General features: G+C 35.5%; 1 protein-coding gene across 1 annotated transcript; it reads left to right on the top strand.

Annotated features, from left to right (window-relative positions):
- The first annotated feature begins 4,205 nt into the window (after positions 1-4,205).
- LOC137742910 (TMV resistance protein N-like) lies at positions 4,206-14,555 on the top strand. The gene is made up of 8 exons (XM_068482849.1): positions 4,206-4,702; positions 8,236-9,382; positions 9,539-9,811; positions 9,932-10,996; positions 11,106-11,780; positions 11,914-12,497; positions 13,189-14,178; positions 14,287-14,555. The coding sequence occupies exons 1-7, from the start codon at positions 4,206-4,208 to the stop codon at positions 14,135-14,137; spliced, it is 5,190 nt and encodes a 1,729-aa protein (XP_068338950.1). The 3' UTR covers positions 14,138-14,178; positions 14,287-14,555.
- The last annotated feature ends 125 nt before the right edge of the window (positions 14,556-14,680 follow it).

The following is a 14,680-nucleotide window of genomic DNA, read 5'->3' as shown; positions in this document are numbered from 1 at the left end:
AGACTGACCCAACATTAGTAACTGCCTGACTGCTGTTGCTATTTGAGTTGAGAGATGGGGGACCCGACAATTTTTACACATAGTATAAGGCTCACTTTGTATGTATTTTTAACAATTTTTTAAAGGGAATTTTAATGAAAAGGATTTGAGCCAATAAATATTTAACCAAAAACTATCTTAAAATGTTATTCAACCAAAAGAGCTCAAAGTTTAATAAAAAATCATCCAAAACTATAATCCACAGGTCAAACTTACAAGCCTGACCCACTACAAATCTATAGTTATGTGAATACCCCTAAATGATTTCATATTATCTTGACTCTTCACCAACCTCAACCCAACACGAAATTCCCATAATAACTCTGTCTTCCTATCAAATCGAATTCTTCCATTCAAAAACAACCAAATCAAAGTTTAATGGCAGAAACCAGCAAAAAAGTGTCTGGAAAAAAAAAAAAAAGAACCAAAGCATAAAACTGTTTTTGGATAACCCAAAACATAACACTGCTTCTGAAAAAAAAAAAAAAAAAAAAACAGATAGAACGTTTGTTTTTTCTGTGCACAAACAAACACTGTATCTGGAAATAAAAGAATCAAAATCTAGAAACAGTGACTTAAATTTCAAAAACAGTGACTTAGATTTCAGAAACAATGATTTAATTTCAGAAACAGTCTATGTTTTAACCTTTGACTATTTCTTTTCTTTCATGTACCAGTTGATTATATTTAAGAAACATGATGCTTATTTTGCTTTGAATCCAAATGAAGTGAATTTCACTATTTATTTTCTAGCTTACATTTAAAAAACAGCGTGTTTATTTCATTTAGATCCAGAAACAGTAACTTATATTCCAGAAATAGTAACTTAGATTCCAGAAACAGTGACTTAGATTCCAGAAACAGTGTTACTTAAAATCCAGAAACAATTTATTTTTACAGTCCAGAAACATTGACCCGTCGTTACTATTGAATAGTATGTAGATCTCAAATTTATTTTCTGAAGAAACAAACGATGAAAATTGAAAACCAGTATCTCGAATACACTATAAATAATAACGACGATCACATTTCAACGAAATAATACAAAATATAAATTAAATAGCATGAGGATCTATATTTTTGTTTCAAAGAGAAATAAGGTCTACAAAACAACGATGAACTCCATTAATAAGGAAAATGATTAATGTGGGCTTTGTACTAATCATTAAATAAAACTTATAATCATTAAATAAAACTTATAACATGATTTTTTTATTAAAATTAAAACTTTTCAAGTCATTTTCATTAATTTTTTTTTAAATGAGATTTATAAAAAAAAGTTATTCGCATTCTAAAATTTTTATTACGCATTACAAACATTTTATATTTAGAAAGAAAAATATATTTATTAAAATAGTATAATAAAACTTTTAGATTGTCAATAGGCTTTTTTTATTAGCATTCCACAATATGTTGATTACACCTTTCATTAAAATTTAATATTAAATAACTTACATACCTAATATCTAATGACAGTTTCGACCTTATAAAGTTAAAAAAAAAAAAATCCAAATTACTTTTCACATGTATATCCTAAGTTTATTTATCTTATTCAACTCTTAAAACCACTCTCATCCTCCATTGTATAATTAATGAAACTACAAACATGTTAATTGAAAAAATTATTCTTGACGAATGAAATGTGAAATCAACGTTTTCGGAAACTTTACATAAGGTAAGACTTCATATTTTCATTGTTTTAGTGATTTCAACGACATCGGCATGCGTATAGCAAATATGATTGATGATGAGAATCACACACCTAATAAACCTTAACCACATTAGATCACAAAGATCCCTTGATTTTAAAAGCAGCATAACAACCTAATCTCTTCCTCTAATTAAATGATTCAATAAATACATCTATTCCCATGATTCGATCAAAGGAAAAGAAGAGGAATAATCATCAACCCTAATATTTATTTAATGCCCATTACCCAGTGTCACTGCTCCTACTCTATACAAAGCTCAACACTTCTATAGCTGCCTTTTTTTTTGGATTTTTATCTTCCTCATCCCTTGTTGCGAAAATCATCTTCTTCATCTATTGGTACGGAATACCCACAACCTTCCACCTCTTTCCATGGAAGGGATAGAGAAACATGATGGGATAAACACATGCAAATAATCAAACAATTGTTGGCACCACTCCAATATAAAAATTAAAAAAATTTCGAAATCACACCAGCTTCAGCTTTACACCGAAGGTACTTTTGGATGACCTTATGTATTTGCACTTAAAATTTGAAAAGTGGGGTATACGTAGAAAATGTAAGTTATATGGTGAGAGTGTGCGGTGTGAGGGTATATAGGAAAGTAAATGGGGTGTATTAAGATAAGTTTAAATTAAAAAAGCAAATGTGGGGTGTATTAAATATGTGAGTTGTATTCAACAATATGTAGGGTTTCAATATAATAAGCCTTGTCAATAACATTTTTATATTTTTATGTTATTTCATTATCTCTGTTTTATTATAAAAATTTGACTTGATATTTTGTTATTAAAAAAAATTTGACTTGATACTTTGTTTTATCATTTTATCTAAATTACCTATAAACAAAATCGCTTTGTCAACTAAAGGAAAGTAAAAATATAAAGTTAACTTTGTCAATGAAGTAAAAAAATTATCAAATTCACTCACAGCCAGGTAATCATATTAGTTGTTATTATTTTTTTCTTTCACGTTTTTCTCTCAAATAAAATAAACTTTTAGTGACAAAATGGTTATCCAAAAACAGTGGCAAAATACATGGAACATCCTTTTCAACGACAAAACAATAGTTTGAAGGTCGTCACCAAAAGATTTTAGCGATCATTTTATATTCTATCTTTGTAAATTTTATTTTTAAAATTATATAAGCACATGCATAACATTGTACAATTGCTAATTCTTATTAATTAGAGCAGGGCAAATTTTTGTATATTTAAGTATTTACAAATTCTGCAGATGGAGCTTTATTGCAAGTGACAAAAAGGAATTATGCATGTGCACTATGGTATGAGTTCAATTGTCACTTATTTTGTTCTCCTAACAGTTAACTATTAACCAATTAACTTTTTCGTTTGTCAAAAACACACACACACACACACACATATATATATATATATATATATATATTTGTTATCAACTGTGTCTTTCTCCCTATAATATAATAGCACCTCTACCTATTGACTCTTGTTTGTTTGTCTTTATCTTATGTTGATTATTTTATTCTTTATTTAAATAAATTAATTTATAAGTTATTTAAAATAATTAAGGAAAAGATGAATTCAGTGGTGTTGATTTTTGTTATTTTATTTTTTACAGCGACATCAACTACTTTGAACGTGGTTTTTTTTTCCCAATTAAACTGACTTATTCAAAGAATTCTGAGTTGGGAGAGGTATTTTATGGTATTTTGAAAGCTTCACCTATTTAGTATTCTCACATGATATACATGAACTAATTTAAGCGTCGTTTCGCAGTAATACTAAGAGAACTGCCGTAGTCCAGCAAACTCTCCTAAAGAAGAAAAGAAAGATAGTTCAGCAAAACCTCTCTTCTCTTAATTATACAAATTAATATTCGTATCACTATCGACCTAGCTAGCCTGTAAGTTACTTTAATTTACTCCAAGTCTTCCAGCGCGTTCATAATTTTATATCTTATTTATCCTCTTTCTTCTTCCTTCTCTTCTTCTTAGCCTTATGGATATTCTTCGTCTCCTTCAACCTAAACACCAATGGAGCTATTGGAAGTTGTCTAATGTACTTTAGGGTTCGGGTTACATGCATGGCTGAGTTTGATTTCTTAGTGACATGTTGTCAACTCCTTAATTCATGGAGTGGACATTTAGCTTTCCAAAGTATTTTGTAAGGATCTCAAGGATCTCAAGTATGGGTTGTCATCCTCACTTTAGCTAAGTTATAGGCTAAAGTGATGGTCTTAACCCTACTCTTTTGTCTTCCATACCTTGTCTTGTCCCTTACCTTCTTTCCTTATTTTATTTTTCTTTTGCATCTCACGGAACTAGGGCAGGTCCTTAGGGATGGTGTTTGCTTCTCACTTGTAACTTCTTTTTGTGTTTCTCTATAAGAGTGTTCTCACTCTCTTGTAATAAGATAATGAATATACAACTCAATCTTTGAAAAGCAACAGGAGCATGGGGAAGTTCTAGCAGATTGCATGGGAACCCAAAAGGCACATTCATCTCCTCCAACCCCTGAATGCGTACATGAGGTCTTCCTGAGTTTTAGGGGCGAGGACACCCGCGATGGGTTTACGAAATATTTGTACACTGCTTTGAAAAGGAAAGGAATCAATACATTTCGGGATGACGATAAACTTGAGAGGGGAAAGACCATTAAACCAGAACTCTTGAAAGCAATTGAGGAATCGAGGTTGGCAGTCGTCATTCTTTCAGATGACTTTGCTTCTTCAACCTGGTGTTTGGATGAGCTTGCGCATATTGTAAAGTGCATTGAAGACAAGGGGCTTCAAATTTTTCCAGTTTTCTATTACGTTGATCCATCTGAGGTAAGAAAGCAAACAACAGGAAATTTTGGCAAGGCCCTTGCTAAGCATCATGAAGATTTCAAGAACGAAATCGGGAAGGTGGAAAGGTGGAGAGAAGCTTTAAAGTATGTATCGAATGTCGCTGGATGGCATATTCAGAAAGAAAGGTACGCACTTCTCTTCTCAATGGAGTAATCGTATATCTGAACTGTTTTGATAACAATATATGCCGTGAATTATGTTAGACATTTAATTTTGAAATAACAAATTAAATGCTTGTATCACATTCCATAAACTTTACTATATAGATTTCCAGATTTGTAAGTGATAAGGAAAAACTTTTTATATGAAGCCATGATGAAATACACCAACTGATCTTCTCCTTCTGTATTCCAAAGTGCCCAGGCAATCGATCGGTCAAGCATTCAGAACAGAAAACAAGTCATGATGAAATAAACCAATTGATCTTATATATAATAATCCTCCTATCAAAGAGTAATTGTGGGCAATATGGAGAGAGTGGGTTATAACCTCTGTGTGTTGGTTATTCCAATATGTCGTTTCCAAATAAAAGTCCTAATATATCTTCCTAATTTAAATGTAACTCTATTTTCCGTCAAAGAAAATATAACTCTGTTTATTTTTTGAAAGGCTTAAATGTTAAAATGGTCCCTGTGTTTTAGTCATTGGGTCAATTTAGTCCATATGTTTTCAATTTGACCAATTTGGTCCTTGTGTTCATCTCTGTTAGCCAATTACAGATATTTTCACCTAATTTCTATAAAGGAATTTATAAATTATTATAAACTTTTTTCATTTAAAATATTTAAAAAATGAAATAAAATTAAAAATTGAAATAAAAATTATTCTCCTCCCAACTCCCTGACTTCCTCCCTAACTTTACCCCCTCTCTTTTCTATGTCGCAACCTTAATCATTTTCAGATTAGAAGTTTTATCTCTTATATGTGTTATTTATCATTGATTTGCATTTTTTTGTACAGAGAAAAGGTAATTATATCTTATATAATTTTTCTTACGAATTTTTTAAAAGTGATTGAATGAAATGTTCTTAATTGGCTAATAGACACAAACACGATGACTAAATTAGCCAAATCGAAAACAAGGGGACTAAATTGGCCATATTGCTATCACACAGGGACCATTTTGACATTTAAGCCTATTTAAAATGGCAAACTCACATAAGTAATAAGTATAAAATACTTTCATTCTTCCACATAAGTGTAGCCAATTTATCAAGCACAATTATAGTCTGACGTGTTATCCAATAGACAAATTAATCTGATACAACACCAAACACCCGACTAATTTAGTTATTATTATCCGAAGACTATTTATTCGATTCAATTGAAATAATTAGTACAGTCCGAGTTGCAAAACGAAGCCTTAGAGAGTAAAGTGACCGCTACCACCTACCACCACAATTGTTGCCACCACCATCGCCATAACCATAACCTTCACCATAGTCACCACTTTCATTACAGCTATTGCCGCCATAGCTACCACCACCACCAAAACCGCAACTGCCATCATTACCACCACAACCACAACTATCACCACTGCCTTTACCACCATTGTTACCTTTGCACCCCAACCACCACATCCCACTATTAGCACCACCACCATACCTCCACCATTACTGCTACCATCACCACCACTGCAATCACCACTACAACCAACATTGTCCTAGCCACTGTTGTCCTCGTTCATACTCCTACTACGTACCATGTCCATTTTGTCATTGTATACAATTACAACATTTCACATTAAAATTTACCAAAATACTTTTACACTACTTTTCATACTCACAACACTTTTAAAATACAATTAACCAAATGCTCGATCTGCTTTACTTTACAACTGATTATTCCAAATTGGCCCTTAGGGTTCAGCCAAATAAATTCTAAAACATCACTGGGCTTGGTTTTGTACCAATTCATTTGTTTGCTTCAAGTACTCTATATCTTTTCTTATAGTCTCTTTCAAAGCCTTCCTATTTCTTCCTCTACCCCTTTTGCCCTATGCCTTCGTCTTATAGTCGCATCTTCTAACCGGAGCATCTGTAGGTCTTTGGCTCATGCGTTCAAATCATCTTAACGGATTTGCTCTCATTTTATCTTCAATTGCGGCCACTCATACTTTTCCTCGGATATCCTCATTCTTAATCTTATCCTTTCTCGTGTGCTCACATCCAAAGAAGCATTCTCATCTCTGCTACACTTATTTTTTGCACATGCTGCTTTTTGACCACCCAACATTCTGTTCCATAAAGTATCGCTGGCCTTATTGCCATCTTATAAAAAATTTCCTTTAGCTATAGTAGCATATGCACAACACACCCCATGCATTATTCCACTTCATCCACTAGCTTGTATTCTTTGATTGAGATCTCCATCTAATTTTTCGTTATTTGCAAGATAGATCCAAGATAACCAAAACGTCCACTGTTTGATACTTCTTGATCTCCAATTCCCACCCCTATCTAATTTGGGCTCCCATTCCCACTATACTGGCACTTCATATACTCTGTCTTGAACTCCCACATAGTGTAGCCAATTTATCAAGCAAAGTTGTTAAAGAAAGTTGAGGTTCCACCATAAAACCAATTGGCTATATGGGAAGTAACCCAACTTATAAGTCCATGCAAGATCTCTCGTCCCATCAATATGGGATACATTATCAACTGTTATATCATACCAAATAATGTATAGTGGTCACTGAGTTATAGATAAATTGCAGATGATATTTAAGCTGATAATTATGATACATATAGTTGAACTTTCGAAAGCTTGACACAAATATTTTGTACCAACACTCAAATCACAAACTAATCAGATCATAACATAATGTTGCAACATGGAATAACAGAAGAGAGTTTGGGTACCATGAAACTCCCACATATCAATGGTCCTATGATGTAGTGAGCATCGTGTTATTCCGTGCGGCTTTTGCCAAGCTAAATAAACCTGCATCAGAATCAAAAAGAAATTTCACTTCATAAGCAAACTATCCTGATTTCACTTATCAGATAGTAAACTATTCTTTTTCATAAGCAAACTATCTTGATATGATTGGTTAGATAGATTCACACTATTTTTTTGTTTCTCACCATTATTTGTTTTTAACATCTTATTTATAGGTATATTATCCGTTTATGTATTTGCTCCTTTAGTTAGGTCGGATGATATGCAAGTGGGTTTATGTTTGTATGTTAGCAATATGTTTGTAATGCTCACATGCTGCGTTTCTAATCACTTCAATCAAACTTTATGTGATTCACTTTTTCATTACTTATGCCTAAATCCCTTGGAATTTGGAAGTTCCTCGCCCCAAACACACCATGAGAAATGCATAACATTACAACAGGCGAGGAATTTGCAAATGACTACTTGGAAGGCATCATTTACAAATCTCTACCACATACCTTTGTAATGCCCATGAGATGCGTTTTCTAATTCCTCATATCTACCTTTGTAGGGGACGTTGTTGGTTTCTTTAAGAGTGAAATTGGATTTCAGAAAATAAAAAGATAAAAAATTGTGGGGTGAACTTGGATAATTGCAGGGTTTAGATAGAAAAAAAACCTATTCTTTCGGACTAATCACACTTTATTCCTTTTCTATTTTTGTATTGATGGCTGATGGGGACTTCTTACTAAAAATGCTTTATTATTTTTTGTAGGTCTTATGAGTCAGAAATTATTCAGGACATTGCTCAAAAGATTTTAGATCTGTTGAAACCGTTACGTGCAAACAGGGATTTGATTGGAATAGATTCTCGGCTAAAGAAAGTGATGCAGTTGTGCTTTGATCCAGCGCCATTATCCAATGATGATGTTCGCACAATAGGGATATGGGGAGTTGGGGGCATAGGAAAGACAATTCTGGCACGACAAGCTTTTGAAAAGATCGTGTTAGAGAGGAGTGAGGAATTTAAACACATATGCTTTCTTGACCGTGTAAGAGAGGAATGCGGAAAACATGGCCGAGGTCTAGTTTACTTGCAAAATTATCTTTTTAAGACTCTGCCAGACAGCAATAAAGATGATCGCATACAAGACATCCCTAAAGGGAAAGAGCTGTTAAGTGCAAGACTCCGTTTCCATAAGGTGCTCATCGTACTGGACGATGTTGATGATTTTGAACAGATCAAAGCTTTAGCAGATTGTTCTTGGTTGAGTCCAGGAAGTCGAGTCATTGTAACAACCAGAGACAAGACGACGTTAAAGAAGTGTCAAGTAAATGATGATAAAATATACGAGGTTGAGAAACTGACTCCTGGAGAAGCTTTTCAGCTCTTCTGTCGGAAAGCCTTTAAGAAAAGTCATGCTCCAGATGATCATTATAAAGACCTGTCTGACAAATTTGTCGAGTATGCCAGTGGCCTCCCATTGGCTCTTCAAGTGCTAGGTTCATATTTGAATGAGGAAAAAGATTGGGCAGAAGTGTTGGATAAACTTAAAGAGTATCCTGAAAAAGGCATTGATGGTGTGCTTGAAATAAGTTGTCGTGGATTAGAGCACACACAAAGGGAAATCTTTTTAGACATTGCGTGCTTCTTCAATGGAGAGGATGAAGTTCGTGTTAAAAAGATACTAGAAAGTTGTGGCTTCTATCCAAACAATGGTATACTTGACCTCGTTGATAAGTCTCTAATTACAATTGAGCACAATAAACTGTGGATGCATGATTTACTACAACAAACGGGTCAACAAATTGCTGTCAAAGAATTTCCTAAAGAGCCGGGAAAACGTAGCAGGTTGTGGGTTAATAACAAGGCTTACAAAGACAAAGAGTCGTGGCATAATGAAGTACTCACAGAAAATACTGTAAGTGTTAATACTAGTTTGTGAGTTAATTATTCAATTAAGGGGTTATATAATTGATCCAACATACCTTTATAGGTGTTTATAAGACTTTGTTAATTTTTTGTCTTACCAGGTTGCTTATATATCTAACTTTTGAACCTTATCTTTTTGGCATAGGGAACAAATCTTGTTGAAGGCATGTTCCTATGCTTGCCTGAGATGAGACAAATAAAGTTGGATGCTGACCCATTCTCAAAAATGTACAACCTAAGATTGTTGAAGATTTGTAATGCGAACTTTTCTAAATGCCCTGAATATTTCTCTAACAAGTTACGGCTTTTGGAATGGCATGAATATCCGTTAGAATGTCTGCCATCGAGTTTTGGACCACATCAGCTCGTTGAACTCAAGATGCCTAACAGCCGCATTAAGCAGCTATGGAATGAAAGGGTAAGACACTCTTTACTATACCTATTTTTTATGGCAGTGAAATTATGCGCAGAATTAGTGGAGGAAGATGTTCAGGCTAAAATATATTTTTTTTTGTCCTTTCCTAATATCTCATAACAGCTTCCGCTGATGGAAAATTTGGTGCAAATCGATCTTTCCAACTCTCAAAGCTTGACAAAGACTCTGGACTTCAGTATGGTCCCAAATCTAGAGGAGCTGATCCTTGAAGGCTGTGTGAAATTATTAGAGCTTCACCCGTCAATTGGGAACCTCCAACACCTTCGTTCATTGAATTTAAAGGGTTGTGAAAGTCTAGAGAGCCTTCCCCCTATCAGCATGGGATCTCTCAAAACTCTTATTCTTTCGGGGTGTTCAAAACTCACTAAGTTCCCAGAGATTGTGGGAAGTATGGAAAAGTTGTCACGACTTTATTTAGATGGAACAGCTATAAGAGAGCTGCCGGTAACATTTGAGAAGTTGAGAGGTCTTATTTTGTTAAATCTGAAAGGCTGCAAGAACCTTCATTTGAGTCGTTCAAGCATCCTTGGTAGTTTGACATCTCTGAAAGATCTCAATTTGTCTGGCTGCTCGCATGTTGAACTGCCTGAAAACATAGGGAACTTGCAACATTTGGAGGAGCTTGATGCCTGTGACAGCGGCATAAGAAAAGTTCCCTCCTCCATTTCACGTCTGAATAAGCTTAAACTATTATGTTTAAATAGATGTAAAGATGAGCAAATGGGTTTGCAGTTGCCTAACTCTTTCTCAGGTTTGACCTCATTGTATAGATTAAATCTAGGTCAATGCGGTCTTGAGGAAAGAGCCATCCCTGATGATATTGACTGCTTATCTTCATTGTTGTATTTGGATTTGAGTGAAAACAATTTTGTGAGCTTACCAGCAGGCATCTCTCAACTTCCTGAGCTTAAACAACTTTCCTTGTTTAGGTGCAGAAATCTAGAGTTGTTACCAAAAACTCTTCCATCCAAGCTAACACATGTATCTGCTCGTGAGTGCCCAATGTTGAAAAATTATTCAAGTAATTTGACAATACGGGCTGATGGCGGTTTCTGTCACATAGATTGTGGAAACCCTTGCGAAAATGAAGAGAACGAAGACTATAACCATTTTCCACTTCCAATTCCAGAAGACCATGCTGAAACACACTTTCCTAACTACATTGAGGTACTCACTCACCACATTGATCTTTCAATCTAGCAAGCTTCCTCATTTTATATCATATAGCCACACTGACGTCATTATTTCGTCTGATTTTTCTTTTTCAAATTTGCAGGAGCGAATAAAAAGTGAAGAGTCGTTTGAATTGCGTTTTCCTCACAGTGCTATAATTCCCGACTGGTGTAGTGAACATTCAAGTCGGGATTCTGTAACCATCCAACTATCTGATAGCACGTGGATAGGGTTTGCCCTGTTTGTTGTTTTTGAACTTCTCGTGAAGGAAGATTTTGATAACAGTTGGGAAATGAAAGACACTTTTTGCCATTTTAGCACCTCGGAAGATCCTCTAGTCCTTCATAAGTTTAATAATTTCAGAAAGGGGTCGTATGGACTTTGTTGCTATCAGCCACGAGGCAGGCAATTTGCACGGCAATTGAGTACAGAAAGTAGGCTACTTAAAGCTTCAGTTTCAACAAATAGACCTGATCTGAAAGTAAAAGGGTGCGCATTACAACTAATATACCAAAAAGATGCTGCAGCGTTTGTTCGCGATTTATCAGAATCTGCTAATGGACATCTGAATTTGAATTTTGGTCGACATTGTAAGGGAATATTGGATCGGGCAAGGGAACTGAGCAACTCTGGTGAGGTGACCGTAATTGGCTCTAATCTACAAGAGCTAGGATCAAATTCAACTTCAAATCAAGGCAGCAGTAGCCAAAGTACTACTTACTCTAACATCGAGCAGTCAAATGGGGAGTTACAGCTGTTGCTTTCAGCACTGTATGAGGTCTCTCTTTCTCTCTCTCTCTCTCTCTCTCTCTCTCTCTCTCTCTCTCTCTTTCTCTCTCTCTATATCTCCCTCCCTCCCTCTCTCCCCCTCCCCCTCTCACTAAAAGTTTAATTATATATGTACTGTGTAGGGATGCAATGGACGCGAGAAGAATTTTCATTTTATTTTTTCTCATCCTATAATTTCACGCTGGTTCATCCATCACTATGCTGGAGGCGTAGCACTTTGTCACCTTCCTCAACACTTATATGATGACAGGAGATGGGTAGGATTCGAACTATATGTTGTCCTTACCTGGTCTTCATCTGATTACAACAATCCTCCCCATTCTGCACGGCTCCATGTTGATTTGTGTTCCCCTGAAGGTCGTATAATGCATAGGTGCATCAAAATACACAACCTTGGACAAAAGCAACTAGTTGTTCTGCACATCCCACGTGTTTGTTTTTCACAACACGAGTTGGATCAATGTCAAGGTGTTTGCGCTTTGTTTGGAACCAGTACCCTAGACGTGGAAGTCGAAGTGTGCGGGAGCCGTCTGGTATATGAGCAAGACTTGAAAGAGTTAATCAAAGCATTAGCAACTGAATGCACATTCAAGGGACCACTGGACCTACTTTATGTGCAGGCACGAACATATGTTGAAAACATGGTGGAAAGTCCACTTCGTGAAGCTTTAACGGTTCAACGTGAAGCACTAGTACCTCAATTCAGGTTAGAATTTTTTTTATTTTTTTATTTAAACACCACCTCAATTCAGATTAGAATTTTTTATATTTAAACACCACTCGTATCTTAGTTCACCCCACACTTTACTTGATATTTTCGTCTTTTCTCCCAAAATTGCTCCTATTCTAATACTATCACATCCACACCCACATATCATTCTGCGCATTTGTCCATGTTCCATGGGTATGAGTTTGGGGCCTAAAAAGCATGAGAGGAAACAATTGGGGCTGATTTGGGTTTGGATTGCACTCAGCAGACATGAGTATGGGTTTGGGGGTTCTGCTAGCTCCATGTGATCATGCATCATGTTTGTGAGTTTTTTTTCTTTCGTTCTTTTGAGATTTGTAAGAGGCTAAAAATGGTGTGTGTTTGTTATTTCTCTTTTTTTTTTCTTTCTTTCCTGTATTTACTTTTTGAAGCCTCAATGAGGATCGTAGGATTAAATACCACAATTTTAGTTGTTTGCACAAGAAGTCTGTGTGTGACTTCGGGCAAGAAAGCACAAGAAGTCTTAATCAGTTAAAAAGTTTTAATAAAGAAAAGTGATGGGTGAACGCCGACAGTGATGTTTAAATATAAAATCCCTATACTTAATTTCATGCGCTGACAATTTGTCATCATGCATCACAAAGTTAATTTTCAATCTAACAAATATTTCTGTGGAATATTAATGCAGAGAAATCTGGGAAGTTTCTAAATTGTTCTGGCAAGATCTGCTTCTGAACTCAGGTCCTAAAGAACAAGTACATGAACAAGATTTCACTTCAAGATTGGACTACTACATGTGCTATCTCGAACAAAAGCAAGTCCTTATGGAACCACTTGGCCATCTACTTGTCCATTCCAAACACTATCTTTTGGAAAATAGGGATTCCATCCAACAACATGATGCGGAAAGATATTCAGAATCATTGGATAGACAGTTATACATCATGGCTGAGAATCAACTCTCTGGAAGCTATAATATAGCTGAGTGGAAAAAAAGTATTGTGGTGTTGCTTCAAATTTGGAAGGAGGCCATTCTCAGTCTCAAAGGACATACAATCTCTGTTTTGAAGCATTTCGATCCTTCCGCACCATACAACTTTTGTTTCCCTCAGAAGCAAATTCTAGAGTGGTTTAAAAATCAGAGTAGTAAGTCATCCAAGATCGGAATGGAACTACCTCAGAATCTGTACGATGATGATAATTGGAGGGGACTTGTGATATGTGCTGCATTTTCAGTCCATGAGCTTCCAACTGCTACCCTTGAAAAACTGGGTTCAGAAATGACTGTCGAACTTATGTGTCACTTAAGTACTGAGGAGTATTGCTTGAACCCTATTCCCATTTGTTCCACAACTAAAGAGAAATTCAAGTGGTTGCATCTCCGCGGATTTATCTGGCTGACTTACATACCCCGAAATTTCCTGGCAGAATTCAAGGACATAACACTTGTACTAGCCAGAATTTATCATGATTGCCCAGGCTTGACTGTCGAGGATACCGGTATTCGTCTCTTATACAAGCACGAAGTGGAGGAGCTAAAGCAAGCAATGACCCAGTGCTGGACCTCCTTCTTTGACAATTCAGACCTCATCCGTCAATTCGTAGAAGAAGATGAAATTATTCAGTCGAGCGGTTGATGAATTTTGAACAAGGAACGATGTTCGGAGGACATATCAAGGTCTGATCGCTTTCTCCATCACTCCATGATATTCCCTTCTTCGTCTTCTCTCTCACATCAAACTCCAGCATAATTATTAATTAGTGACATGATATTTGTAATATGCAGGACCACGGATCCATCGGGACTTTCATAAGCATTCCCCCAGGCTCATAGTACTTCTGAATTTATGGAATAAATTTTCTACGATTGGCTGTTGAAGAGAACCAATTAAATAAGTGCAAATAGTTTGCATGGTTAGTGAAGTAGTGCCTCACTGTTTAATTTTCGTCTTCCTTTTTGCCAGTTAGTACTACGACTTTGTCTTCATGAGCTCCTTATGAATAAAGGGATGCGCGTTGTACGTTTTATTTAATATATCCATATTCCAGACTGAGTTATTCAATTAATAAGAGTTGATAGTTCTCTCAAGTTGTCTAACTTCTTTGCTTTTATCTTTGATTTGGACGAGTGGTGAACAAAGGTGCGATAAGTTTGTCAACTTATAACCAAATTGGATGGA

This window comes from Pyrus communis, chromosome 8 (genome assembly GCF_963583255.1).
Source record: "Pyrus communis chromosome 8, drPyrComm1.1, whole genome shotgun sequence".
NCBI lineage: Eukaryota > Viridiplantae > Streptophyta > Magnoliopsida > Rosales > Rosaceae > Pyrus > Pyrus communis.
The sequence above is the reverse complement of the archived record's forward strand: the minus strand, read 5'-3'. Positions and strand labels throughout refer to the sequence as shown.